Consider the following 15,063-nt stretch of genomic DNA (forward strand, 5'->3'; position numbering starts at 1 on the left):
GCACAGGGAAACTTTAGCCCAGGGCACTGGGACAAAAACAACTCTTAAGAGTGTCACAAGGGCTTTAACCTTTTCAGTTCTTTTTCCACTGAAACACACAGGATTATCACCTGTAACATGCCAAAGACCCATCAAGACAGTTTTGCTTGTACTCAGAGAATGAGGATGGGTCACGCAACAAGTGAGCAGAGAGCACCTGAAGCTGTTTTAGAAAAGCAGTGTCTCCTTCCTCCCCCTTTCCTCTCATCTCCTCCATGAAGCAGGTTTCTGGGCTTTGAAAAAGGTCAAGGGCTAAGTAAGGAGAAATGTTTTTCTAATATAAAGACCCTTTATTTTATAATCTTCTTCCAAGAGTCAGAAGGACTTTAATAAATTCTTTATCTTCATTTCCTTCTGTTTGCTACTAAGTATGTCTGTCATAAGAGGGACCTTTCCTATGCTCTGGCTTTAATTTTAATACAGGCTTTAAATGGTTGGCTGAAAAAATACTTTAAAGAGAATATAATCTTCCAGGACAAGTTCCACAGGAATTTTTCCTGAATGGTGTATATTTTGCCAAGGAGATCCCAATGTTTCTAAATTACAGGAAGAAGACAGCTAACCTCTTTCTCCACTTTTACGGATATGATTTACAAGAGCTGCACTGTGGCCTATCTCAGTTAATTCTTATTGTTAAAAGGAGATCAGGCCATTAAGAACACACATTACAGTCACAGAATATGGTGAAATCTATCATAATCCTAAAACCACTATTTATTATTTCTCTTGCAGTTTGATATATAGCCAGGAAAATAATGTTTGCAGTTATTCTAAGAACTTTGAGTCGTTTATACTTGTTGACTTAAATTTACTTCTAAATATAGTTGCTAGTTGAACTACAACAGCAGATGTTCTAAGTGATTACTAAAAACCATTCCGGTGAAGGATATTTAGATTTGCCTCTTGTGCCCAGACGACGTGCCTTCATGTTTGGAAAGACATTTTTCATGATCTTTCCAAAGTCAGCAGCACTTAATGGATGGTAACCAAGATTGTCACAATAGCTCCTGCAAAAGAAGGAGGGACCAATTTAGAGCAACACAAATCAGAGTCACACAGGACAGTGCTATTGCAATACAATTTGACCACTTTACCAAAATTCGAAACCACATCCTCAAGTCATTCACCACAAATTTCACTGATCATAATTCTTTGGAGACTAATTCAGGTTTAGTTAGCTTGTTTCATCCTCAGGATATATAGTACCACTGCTTTCAAGAGCATCCAAAAAACTCACTGTAAGAGATACATGCAGTGCAAAGTTTTCCAATTAGAACCCAACCCTGCACTCTGAGATGAGTATATTCAGCTCAACCAGTAGGGCTCTACATTTCCACATATGTATCAAATTCATGTACTGAGATAATTTCCAATATACGCACATTATGCAAGTCAGACAGCAGAAACAAAACTGTATGGTTTAAAGTAGAAACATGATATATTAGGCCTAAAAGGGACTTCAGGGATCTATACCAACAGTCTCATTTTACTGATAAGGGAAAAAAATGAAGGCACAGAGAGAGATTCCAAAGGTCCAGTGTTCTTCCTTCACCTCCACCACTTCTATTATTGCCAGGAAAAAGTACTTTGTAAAGCAGTAACTTCAAGTGGGAACAGGGAAACAAGCCAAGTCTTAACCGCCACTGGAATCAGGTGTTCTGTTTTTCTCTCGATCTGCAGTCATAGGGAAAAAGCCAATTCCTCCTCTACCAGTTCAGAGGCAAGCCAAGGCCACATCTCATCCTGGCTACCAAGGCCTTCCTCAGTAATTGCTGGCCTTTGGGAGAACCACTACCTGAGAAACACCAAGGAGGAAGTCAGAGGAATTCCAGGGGAATCCAATCACATTTCCCCACCTCGCCTCTTATTTCAGCATTGACCAGAGTAGCTTCTTAATAATGTCATGCAGTGGGGAGCCAAAAGGAGATTTAGGAAGAAGAAACAAAAGAAAACAACTGGAAGGCCTGGGGCTATAATGGTAACTGGAACTTCAGTTCTTGTAGACTGCTGAATATACTAGCTGTTGCTAAAACATTATAAAACATCATATATACTTATATATATATTTATATTATATTGTATTATATATGTGATAGAAATATATATAAGTATATATTTATATCATATAATACATTCCTGAAATGACCTGAATTTAAGAAGTCAAATTCGGTGAGGCTTAGGAGGAGGTAGGGACCCTCGGGAGCCTTAACAGAGACACTAGGGACAGGTTTTGGAGACAACGGTATTATTCTTGATTGTGCCCTTCCTATACGCACACCAAATTCCACATACTTCTGGTGGGGGTGTGGGGAGAGAGGAAAGGAGCTAACATGTATTGAGAATTCCTTTACAGGAAGTATTAGATTAAATATGTCATATTTAACTTGAGACTACATGTAATACTCCGAGTGATTCAGGGGTCAAGGTTTAAGGTACAAAGTGAAGAGGTGACTATTTTCCAGTGCTGACAATTTAAATGAATTCTATCAAATCATAACCATTTCAGTAGCAAGTTAAGTCAGTCATTTTTATGGTTTAAATCAGCAGAGAAGGAAAATGTAAATGAAGTTGTTCTGCACCTCAGAGACTTGACACGTTCCCTCTACCTGGAAAAATTACTTTTCTTATTCTTCAAGTCCCAGCTGAAATGTTATTTCAGAAGTGTTTCTAACAACTACCCTATCTAAAGCAGTGCCCTCCTGTGACACCCTCATAGTATTTACCTATCAGTGTACTCTGTTTTTCTCTTCTCATGACGTATAGTAATTATGTAACAGCCAATTTACTTGTCTGTCTCTTCCATTAGGCTGTATGTTCACCCATGGCAGAGACTCTAACTATCTGGTTCACCACTGTACTGTCAGCATTAAGAACAAGAGATTTAAGAGTCACATTAAGTTTTAATATGACATTAAGTATGTCACACTTAAAACAAGAAACTTTAGGGGGGCGCCTGGGTGGCACAGCGGTTAAGCGTCTGCCTTCTGCTCAGGGTGTGATCCCGGCGTTATGGGATCGAGCCCCACATCAGGCTCCTCCGCTGGGAGCCTGCTTCTTCCTCTCCCACTCCCCCTGCTTGTGTTCCCTCTCTCGCTGGCTGTCTCTATCTCTGTCGAATAAATAAATAAAATCTTTAAAAAACAAACAAACAAAAAAACCCAAGAAACTTTAAACACATAAGGCAATAAAGAAAACACTGGCCACTGGGCTCCTATGACAGTACTGGCCTATGTATGGGCCTAAAAAAACTGACACCAAATAAAGAGAAGCAGGGCAATGAGTCTAATGAGAAATGTAATATATCCATCCTATTCTCTCTGGGATTTAGGTTTTAATGTTTTTTCATTACACTAGTACACCAAAATTTTTTACTTTGGCAAAAGGGATGTCTGAAAGATTGGTAAAGTTAAGTATCAAGAGAATCAAATGCAAAATTTGCTTGTTAAATCCTGAGCGTGATTTCAGAATGTGAAATGTTTTTTGATTCTTATTTATTCCATTAAAAGAGAGGGATTCTGGGGTGCCTGGTGGGTTCAATTGGTAAAGCATGTGACTCTTGATCTTGATGTCATGAGTCTGAGCCCCACATTGTGTGTAGAGATTACTTAAAAAAAAAAAAAAAGTTTTTTTTTTTGTTTTTTTTTTTTTAATAAGGACATGTAAAAGAGAAGAATCCCCCTTTTGGAAGAATGATTTTTTTTTTTTTTTTTTTACAACGACCTTATCTGTAATATATTCTTTAGTGGATAAGTATAAAAAGTACCTTGTAGACATATAAACAGCTCAAGTTATTCCTCCTAAAAAAATAGTAGGCAATGTTAAGAATAAAACTGCTTATGATTCAAAATTCTATACTTTGACATCTTACATGTCAAAGAGAAAACAGAGTCCCAAATTAAAAGCAACCATACTGGAGCAGGTCCCCAATTTCTTTAATTTTATGAAATCTCAGAACTGGCAATGATTTCAGAAGCAGTACAGCTGAACTTCCTGACGGACGTGGAAATGGCCATACTCCTAAATAATGGGTTACATCAATGTGAACACTTCTCCTGATAAGGCTCTATATTGTAAGATGGCCTATTCAATTTTTAGTGGTTCTAATTTTCAAAGAAAAAGGATTTCATTATTAAGCCCATTCTCCACTGGGACGATACAGATACTCAATGATTTTGTTTTAATCTGAGGAAATATTTTTAGGTTACCTATTCATAATTTTGAAACCAGTGCTATGTAACAAGCTATAGATTATTCCAGGTCATGTGGAGATCTTGGTTAGTTTACAACTGGTTTTCCTGGTTCAAAACTTAAACTGTAGGTTGACCAAGCAACATATAATGTCAGTTATGATCAGAACGGCTAAAATTAACAAGTCAGGAAACAACAGATATTGGCAAGGATGCGGAGAAAGGGGAACCCTCTTATCCTGTTGGTGGGAATGCAAACTTGTGTAGCCACTCTGGAAAACTGTATGGAGGTTCCTCAAAAAGTTAAAAATAGAAATATGCTACAATTCAGCAATTACACTAGGTATTTATCCAAAGGATAAAAAATAGTGATTTGAAGGGCACATGCACCCCAATGTTTATAGCAGCACTATCCACAATAGCCGAAACATGGAAAGAGCCCAAATGCCCATCAACTGATGAATGGACAAAGATGTGGTGTGCATACACACTCACACACACACACACTCTGAAATATTACTCAGTGATCAAAAAGAATGAAATCTTGCCATTTGCAATGATGTGGATGGAACTAGAATGTATATGCTAAGTGAAGTAAGTCGGAGAAAGACAAATACCATTGATTTCACACATATATGGAATTTAAGAAAACAGATGAACGTAGGGGAAGGGAAGAAAAAATAAGATAAAGACAGAGTGGGGCAAACCACAAGAGACTTTTTTTTTTTTTTAAGATTTTATTTATTTATTCGACAGAGATAGAGACAGCCAGCGAGAGAGGGAACACAAGCAGGGGGAGTGGGAGAACAAGAAGCAGGCTCATAGTGGAGGAGCCTGATGTGGGGCTCAATCCCAGAACGCCGGGATCACGCCCTGAGCCGAAGGCAGACGCTTAACCGCTGTGCCACCCAGGCGGCCCCAAACCACAAGAGACTCTTAACTGTAGAAAACAAACTGAGGGTTGCTGGAGGGGAGGTAACGGGGGTGGGGTAACTGGGTGATAGGTATGTGATGTAATGAGCACTGGGTGTTATAGGCATCTAATGAGTCACTAAATTCTACATCTGAAACTAATACTCCACTATATGCTAACTACTTGAATTTAAATAAAATCTTGAAAGAAAAAAAAAAGATACGGTGTCAGTTAACACCTAACTCAGTGTCAGATTATATTTACCCAAGACTTAAAAAACAGGAAGGAACAATGGCCCGTTCACAGAATAATCAACATTCTAATGTCATTCTTAAAATGAGATCTCTTGTTTTTTTTTTATCACATTCTTTTTTTTACAGTACACTTTCAAGACTTTGAAATTAAGCCTAACTCTCAACATGATCATCAACACATCACTCAAAATCTTTGGTAGCAAGTCAATCTTTAATGTTTATTCATGCCACTTACAAATTAACTGTAAAAGTTAAACATTGCTTAAAGTTACAAACACATAAACAGAAGTCATAAAAGACTAGGGCAAAAATAGAGCCTTAGGCTACCTTACCATACCTGGACATTTCTGAGTGGTCTGTATGCATCACATTATTTAATTCTCCCAGTGACCTTGAGGCAGGTATATATGTATTTTTTATCGTGCAGAGTTGTTTTTATACTCCTCTGAGACACTAAGTCTCAAACCATTAAATAGGAGCTCCTGTTTTCTTATAGATGTAAAAAAAATGGCCATAGCATAATTTATATGAAAACATGCACACAAATTTCACTACATGTAAAATGTATAAGCATTATTTATACTGCTGGAATTCAATAAATGTCAATTGATGAGGACAGTGATACAACAGTCTCTAAGATGCACTCGGGCTGTCTCGCTGCAATAGCCCATGACTACCTATAAAGTATGATGCAAAAAGGTCATCCTACACTACCAGGTAGAAAATCAAGGAAGACAGCATTACATGTGTATAAAATGTCATAAACTAGAACTACTTTTACTTATATGAACATAGACATATTCTGGGTAGCAAAAATCTGAAATGGCATAGTGTCAGCCATGGATGGCTACAATTCATGGCATACTACTGTCTTCATGCATGATTTCTAGATCCATACCTTTGATCCCCTTCACCCACTCCCCCCAACCCCTGCCTTTTGCGACCACCAGTCAGTTCTCTTTATCTATGAACTATTTATTTTTTAAATTTTTTAGATTCCACATGAGAGATCATATAGTATTTGGCTTTCTTTGTCTTACTTCACTTAGCATAATGCCTACAAGATCCATCCATATTGTCTGAACTGGCAAGATTTCACTTGTTTCTTTGATGAATAATATTCGTGTGTGTGTGTGTATGTGTGTGTGTGTGTGTGTGTACACCAGAATTTCTTCAGCCATTCATCCATCAATGGACAGTTAGGTTGTTTCTGTATCTCAGCTATTGTAAATAGTGTGATGAACATGGGGTTGCGTGTATCATTTTGAATTAGTGTTTTCATTTTTGGATTAAGTACCCAGAAGCAGAATTGCTGGATCATATAGTAGTTCTATTTTTAACGTTTTGAGGAATCTCTGTATTTTTTTCCATAGAGGCTGCCTGCACCAATTTACATTCCCTTTTTTCCCCATTACCTCACCAATGCTTGTTGTTTCTTGTCCTTTTGATAACAGCCATTCTAACAGGTGTGAGGTGACAGACCTCATTTTGGTTTTGATCTGCATTTCCCTGGTGATTAATGATATTGAGCAACTTCTCATGTATCTGTTGGCCATCTGTGTGTCTTCTTGGGAAAAATGTCTGCTTAGATCCGCCCATTTTAAAAAATCAGTTTGCTTTTTGCTATTGAGTTGTGTAAGTTCTTTATATATTTTGGGTATTTTCCCCTTATAAGACATATGATTTGCAAATATTTTCTCACATTCAGTAGGGTTGCCCTTTTATTATGTTGAGCTTCCTCTGTCGCACAGAAGAATTTTAGTTTGATGTAGTCAAACGACTGTTTATTTTTCCTTTCGTTGCTTTTACTTTTGTGTCAGATTTTTTAAAAAAAATCACCAAGACCTATATCAAGGAGCTTACTGCCTGTGTTTTCTTTTAGGAGTTTCATGTCTTACATTCAAGCTGCTAATTAATTTGAGTTGGTTTTGTATATGGTCTAAGATAACAGTCCAGTTTCACTCTTCGGCACGTGGTTGTCCTGTTTTCCAACTGTCCTTACCCCACTGTCTATTCTTAGCTTCTTCTGTCATAAATTAATTGCCCATATATGCACGGGTTTATTTCTGAGCTCTCTACTCTGTTCCACTGATCTGTGTGTCTGTTTTTATGCCAATACCATATTGTTTTAATTACTAGACTTTTAACAGCGTTTGAAATCAGGAAGTGTGATGCCTTCAACTTTGTTCTTCTTTTTCAAGACTGTTTTGGCTATTTGGGATCTCTTGTGGTTCCATACAAATTTTAGGATTCTTTGTTCTATTTCTATGAAAAATGCCATTAGAAATTTAATAGGGATTGGATCACATATGTAGATTGTTCTGGATATAGACATTTTAATAATATTATTTCTTCCAATCCATGAGCATGGAATATCTTTCCATTTGTTTGTGTCTTAATTTTTTCCTTAATGTTTTATAGTTTATAGTATACAGGTCTTTCAACCTCCTTAGCTAAATTTATTCCTAGGTATTTATTCTTTCTGATACAATCATAAATGAGACTGTTTTCTTAAGTTCTTTCTGTAAATTAGTGTATAGAAACACAACAGATTTTTGTGTATTGATTTTATATCCTGCAACATTACTGAATTCGTTTATTAGTTCTAACAGCTCACCGATGGAGTCTTTAGGGTTTTTGATATATAATATCACATCATCTGCAAACTGTTTTACTTCTTTTTCAAATTGGATGCTTTTAATTTCTTTTTCTTGCCTAATTGCTCTGGCTAGGACTTCCAATACTATGGTGAATAAAAGTACCAAGAGTGGGCATACATGTCTTATTCCTGATCTTACAGTATGATGTTAGCTGTGAGCTTGTCATATATGGCCTTTATTATGTTGAGGCATGTTCCTTCTATACCCACTTTGTTGAGGGTTTTTAATCATGAATGGATGTTGAATTCTGTCAAATGCTTATACTGCATTTACGGAGTCAATCATGATTTTTATCCCTCAGTTTGTTAATGTGGCATATCACATGTCGATTGATTTGCAGACGCTAAACCATCCTTGCATTCCCTGGAATAAATTATTGATAGGTGTGTACTTACTGCCATCTTGTTAATTGTTTTCTGGCCGTTTTTGTAGTTCCTCTCTGTTCTTTTCTTCTTCCCTCACGCTCTTTGTGGCTTCATGGCTTTCTTTAGTACTATGTTTATACTGCTTTCTCTTTATCATAGGAGTATTTACTATAGGTTTTTGCTTAGTGGTTACCAGAAGGCTTACATATAACAACTTATCTCTACAGTAATCAAACAACTTATGTTTGATCACATTTTAAAGCTCAACATCTTTACTCTTCCCCTTCCATGTTTTATGTTTTTATATCTATCTTATATATCCCTTAATTATTATAATCATAGTTATTTTTACTTTTGTCTTCTACACTTCACACTAACTTTGTGATTATTTCACTACCTTTAGTATATATTTGCCTCTCCAGTGAGATTTACCCTTTCACATGTTTTCTTGTTACTAGTGTCTTTTCTTTTCCACGTAAAGAAGTCCCTTTAACATGATTTAGTGGTGATGAACTCCTTTAGTTTTTGTTTCCTGGAAATCTCTTTATCTTTCCTTCACATTTCAATGATAACTTTGTGAAGTAAGGTGTTTTTGGTTAGAAATATTTTTCTTTTAGCACATTGAATATATTCTGCCACTCTCTTCTGGCCTGAAGATTTTCTGCCAATGAATCCGATGATAGCCTTATGGGGTGGGGGAGGTTCCCTTTGTATGTAACAAGTTACTTTTTTTTGCTGCTTTAAAAATTCTCTCCTTATCTTTAAAAAATTTAATTATAATGTATCTTGGTGTGGGTCTATGAGTTCATCTTAATTTGAACTCTCTGGGTTTCCAGGATCTGGGTATCTGTTTCCTCCTTACGTTAGGGAGGTTTTCAGCCATTATTTCTTCAAATAAGAAATTTCTCCTTTTTCTAGCTCTTTTCTTCTGTGACTCCTCTGATGTGAATGTTAGTCTACTGATTTTGTCCAGTAAGTCCCTTAAGGTATCACTGTCTCATTCTTTTTTGTATTTGCTGCTCTGATTAAGTTCTATTGCCTTATCTTCAAGCTCACTGATCTTTTCTTCTGCTTTGTTTAGTCTGTTGTTGAACCCTTCTAGTATATTTTTCAGTTTGCTTATGGTATTCTTCAACTCTGTTACTTCTATTTGGTACTTTCTTACATTTCCCATCTCTTTGTTGAAGTTCTCACAATGTTCATCCATTCTCCCCCCAAGTTCAGTGAGCATCTTTATGACCATTACTTCAACTCTTTATCAGGTAAATTACTTAAGTCTGTTTCATTCAAGTTTTTCTTTTTCTGAGGTTTTAGCTTGTTCTTCCATTTGGAACACATTCCTCTTTTTCATTTTGCTCTACTCTGTGTTGGTTTCTATACATTAGATAAAACAGCCAACTCCCCCCCTGTCTTGAAGGAGTGGTTTCACGTAGGTGAGCCTTGTTGTTCAACCCTGCCCTACCTCTTGGCTATCTCAAACTTTTGTGCTTGTCCAAGTAGTCTGTTATATTTTTAATAGGTCCCAGTAGGTAAGTATATGCCAAGACCTGTTAGTGTCCCAAAAAGGAGGATTTCAACACCTAGAATCAAGCTAATGGGAAGCCAGATCCTCAGGTAGCAGCTTTTAAAAGTATGCAAACATATATAATCCTATGGGACTACAAGTGTAGCCCCACTGGCCATCAGAGCCAGCAATCTGGAGGTGTCTTTTGGGTGACAAATGTAAAAATTAGGGCTCCTGATGAGTCTGCAACCTCTCTTCTGAAAGATAGTGGTGAGCTGGAGCAAGACAGAGGGAGACTGTGGTGTCCACAGCCTGAATTCTTTGAGACCAGCTCCACAGACCTCTAAATGTAGGCCAAACCTGAATCTGCCCCCTCAGATCAAAGCTCCAGGACAAGCAAAGAAGCCTCCTACATAAAAAGACTGGGAAGTGTGCTGTCTGTGTAGTGCCTTAGAAGTGGAAGCCTTCCAAGAACTATCTCTCCATTTGCCACAGTTCTGTGAGACCCAGGAATGCAAGACCCCTGGACATCAGAACCGGATGATCAACAGGTATCCTCTGGGTGGCAGATCCAAAAACGGAGGCACTAGACATAAAAGCCAAGGTGCCAGACGTGTAAAAATTCCCTCAGGGAGACACTGGCACTCTGAAGCACAGCAGAGGGAAAATGCAAAGATAGTGCCTGCCCTCAGATCTCTGAAAAGGATTACAGTTAACCTTAGATGCATATTTAATTAGAAGCTATTCCCTAGGATGCAGCCATAATTAGCTAATAGGTCTCCTCAGAAAGACCTAGCCTCTTGTTATGCCCTGGGGCTAGCAGTTGTTTAAGAATTCTTTTTCCATCGATGACAGTCCTTTGGGACCCACGAGTGTTAGGCCCCACTGGCCACCAGATCCAGGTGATGTGGAGGTATTCCCTGGCAGCAGCTATAAAAGTCAGAGCACCGGGAAAGGGTATAAGTTCATTTCTGGGTGACGCTGATTATTACAGTCCCGTGGGACCAGGAATGCAGCTTCCTGGCCTCGAGAGGCAGGTGATCAAGAGGCATCCCATGAAAAGCAGATGCAAAAATCAGAACATCAAATGTGTATAAAAGGTCCCTCCCAGGAAACACTGGTGGTCTGGAGCATGGCAAAGAGAGGGTGCGAAGATGGTGTCTACTAGTCTTTGTCCCTATATACTGTTTCAGCGGGATCTGTTAAATTAGATGCCTGCCCCTCAGGCAGATGCTCTAATACAAGCACGTAAGCCTCCCTCACTTTAAGCAGTCTGCTGCCTCTGAGTACAGGCTTTGTGTGGGTAAGTCCAAACGTGTCTTTAAAAGCTGTGTCTCAGATTACTAGTCTTGTGGATCTTGAGACATGAGCCCTGTTGGTTTTCAAACCTAAGATGTTTTGGGAACTTACCTCTTAGAGGTTTAAATCTTAAAAGTTGGGGTGCCCAATGTGGGGTTCAACCCCCTTGCTCCTTATGGAGGAGCTCAGGGTTTTGAGTTCCCTCCTGATTACGGGTTGCCAGACTGAGAGTGGGGTTTATGGGCAGGCAGACTGTGTCCTAGCCTCTCCTATCCACTTCAGTGTGGTTTTCTTCTCACTTGCCTCATGTGTAATCATCCCTCAGCCAGTCTTTAGTTTTTTTAAGAAGAATATTTTCCATATTAGGTGAGGAAGTGAGTTCAGGAGCTTCCTACATCACTATCATGAACTGTTCTCCTCAGGCATTTTTATTATACACATAGCCAAGTGTATAGAGAGCTTGCATAGAGAGGTGAATCTGAAAAGAATTTAGTTATCCAGCCTAACCCACTCATCTTACAGATAAGAAACTATTGCTAATTAGTGGCTATAAGCAAACTGAATGATTGGAAGGCAACCAAAATTATATCATTACATTTCCCCCCAATATTTATAAAGAGAAGAATTTTTTTTTAACTTTTTTTTAAAGTAATCTCTACACCCAACGTGGGGCTCAAACTCACAACCCCAACAGCAAGAATTGCATGCTCTACTGACTGAGCCAGCCAGGAGACCCTAAAGAATTTATTAGAAATTATTAATTTTAGGGGTGCCTGAGTGGAACAGTCAGTTAAGCATCTGACTCTTGTTTCGGCTCGGGTTGTGATCTCAGGGTTGTGGGATCAGCAGAGTCCGCTTGGGGCTCTCTCTCCCTCTGCCCCTCCCCCCAAAATAAATAAAATAAATCTTTAAACAAAAGGAAAAAATTATTAGTTTTCTTACTAAAAGCCTTCTTTATAAGAGCCACGCTATTATTTTGGTGAGGCTTAACATTCATGTATTACAGATGTTAACAAATAGTATGGGAATTTAGAGAGGTCTCAAAGACATGGCAGAATTATATTCCCTTAAAAGTTTAATCAAACAATACATTTACTAGGTAATCTGGAAGACAAATGATATAAAAATAATATGGTCAAACATCTAATTAGTTTGACCCTTTGAAAAGTGGAACAGTTATTGAAATTCTCTAATATTTTTCAGGTGCAATTAGCTCTTGAGACTCTCGAGAGAAAACTCTTTGAAAGTGCCTAATCTTGATCATAAACAGATCTGATTTTTCTTATTGTTTCACATTCTGGGCAGAACAATATTACACAGCTAAGTTTGAGGCATAGCTGAAGTCCACTGAGCTCTGGCATTTGGAGAGAAAACTTAAAGAGAACACTGGAGAGTGCACAGCATAACTATGTGATGGTTTGGTGTCTCAGAGGACAGAAGAGCTGGAAAAACACAGCGTAAGTTTGTTAGGTCAGTTACGGTGTTTTTTAGCCTAAACCCTAGAGAGAAATTTAGACTTGTTAGTAATACTATTAAGCCAAGTTTAGACTAAGATAAAATATCACTTTTGAAATTCAGGCCATCTTATTTTTGTGGTTAGCAATTAATACAGAAACAATATATCTGAAAAAGTACTTTGTTTGAAGTCAACAAAATTAATTTTAAAAGAGTTAAATTATAATATAAGTAAACATCATGTATGACCTTATTAACCAGGTGTTTCCTTCCAGTTTGCCTTTCCTTTTCCAAGGAATTATTACCTGTGATTTTAATTCTTTTTTTTTTTTTTTAAAGATTTATTTATTTTAAAGAAAAGGAGAGAGCACCTACGTGCACAGGGGCAGGGGCAGAGGGAGAGGGAATCTCGAGCAGACTCCCTACTGAGTGCGCAGCCTGATCTCATGACCCTGAGATCATGACCTGAGACGAAATCAAGAGAATGAAATCAACCAACTAAGCCACCCAGGCACCCCAATTATTACACATGATTTTATGTAATAATCCTAAGAAAAAAAAGGAATTTGTGTCCATAACTATTTAATCATTGTAAAAGAGTTAGTATTCGGGGCGCCTGGATGGCTCAGTTAGTTAAGCGTCTGCCTTCCGCTCAGGTCATGATCTCGGGGTCCTGGGATCGAGTCCCACATGCATCTCCCTGCTCAGTGGGGAGTCTGCTTCTTCCTTTCCCCCTGGCCCACCCCCACCCCACTCATGCTCCTTCTCTCAAATAAATAAATAAAATCTTTAAAAAAAGTTAATATTTCTTTGATTATTTCTTAAGAAAGGCTTGATTTCTTACTATTGCCTACGAGAGCCATTTAAAACAACTATCTTTTTGGTCAATTTGGATTGTATCTTTTTAAAAAATGACTATATAAATAAAAAAAAATATATATATGTATGTTGATTACACTCTGTATGTAATGCTAACTTTTTTGGTACCCTTACTTTTATTTTTCAATTACTTCAGTTCCTTATTTTAAATTAACCTAACATAAAATGTTCAGATTATATGAATATAGATAGTAACTGCTTATAGTTTAAGAATGAACATAAAAACTGAAGCAGCAGGCCTTGGCTCAATGAATTCCTAATTAACTATCTCTTTTCTCTCAATTCCCATCCAAATCCAATTTTACTATACTAATAGTTCTTCAATAGTTTCAAACATTTCTGAAATAATGTTAGTTAAGAGGATAAGTTCAGACAGGAACAAGGTTATCTATATTAAAAAAAAACCCTATAAACCAATATCATTTTGATAATCATACCATTTTGTAGGAACAAAGAGGTAATGATGATTTGCAAGGGTAGTTAATTAGTGAGTGGTTCTTTATACCACTGATGAGCCAAGCAGTTTTATATAATGGGTATTTAATACGTACTGAATGGCGGCATTGCAAAATCTTCAAAAGTCTCCTTTTTCTTCTTCTTCTTTTTTTTTTTAAAGATTTATTTATTGGAGAGAGGGGCTCTCACACAAGTGAAGGGAGGGGCAGAGGGAAAGAATCGCAAGCAGACTCCCTGCTGACACAGGGCTAGATCTCAACAACCCTGAGATCATGACATGATTGGAAATCAAGAAATGGCTGCTTAACTGACTGAACCACCCAAGTGCCCCAAGGCTCCTTATCCTTCCTTCCTTTCTTTTCCTTTCCTTTTTTTAAAAAAAGACTTTATTTATTTATTTGGGGAGGGGAGTAGAGGGTATGAGCATGAGCAGAGGCCCCAACATGGGGCTGGATCATAGGGTCCTGGGATCATAACCTGAGCTGAAGGCAGATGCTTAACCAACTGAGCCACCTAGGCATCTCCCCAAGGCTCCTTTTTAAGAATACTTATCAGTTCCCAATTAGATTTGCTGCATAAAATCTCATATCAATACACACACATAGATATAATATGTACAGTATGGCATTCTTCTAAAAACTATGTCAGCAGAAAATAAGTGAGATATGTTTAATCTGCCTTTAATGCTTACATAGGAGGGAAAAATGGACAAAGATTTAAATACATTCTCAACAAGAGCATAGAGCCAATTGGTCAAAAAACACATATAAAAAGGCCCTCAACTTTAGTTATCAAGGAAATGCAAATGAAAACCCAAACTGGGGGGGGGGGAGCCCCTCATGTTCATGCAAAATAGGATGAACAAAGAATATATATTCAGAAATGTAACAGTGAACAGCTATTAGAATGAGTGAGTCAAAACCACACAAAAGAAAATGCATGATACAAACATGTTGAGTAAAAAAAGAACACAGATACCAAATTTTTGTATAATTTCATTAATATAATATTGAAAAATAAGCAACGCTAATCTGTGGTGTCAGAAGCCAGGC

General features: G+C 37.6%; 1 protein-coding gene across 5 annotated transcripts in view; it reads right to left on the reverse strand.

Annotated features, from left to right (window-relative positions):
• Positions 1 to 15,063, reverse strand: part of RFX7 (regulatory factor X7) — a 128,949-nt gene that overhangs the window by 12,523 nt on the left and 101,363 nt on the right. For 4 of the 5 annotated variants that reach the window (XM_087859180.1, XM_087859181.1, XM_087859183.1 and 1 more), the window contains one exon: positions 926 to 1,046. The exons of the other annotated variant lie outside the window; for it this stretch is intronic. In XM_087859180.1, the coding sequence (XP_087715306.1) occupies positions 926 to 1,046 (121 nt within the window). The remainder of the gene's footprint in view (positions 1 to 925; positions 1,047 to 15,063) is intronic. 5 annotated transcript variants of the gene reach the window in all.

This window comes from Ursus americanus, chromosome 36, assembly GCF_024610735.1.
Source record: "Ursus americanus isolate L20-20 chromosome 36, mUrsAme1.1.p, whole genome shotgun sequence".
Lineage (NCBI taxonomy): Eukaryota > Metazoa > Chordata > Mammalia > Carnivora > Ursidae > Ursus > Ursus americanus.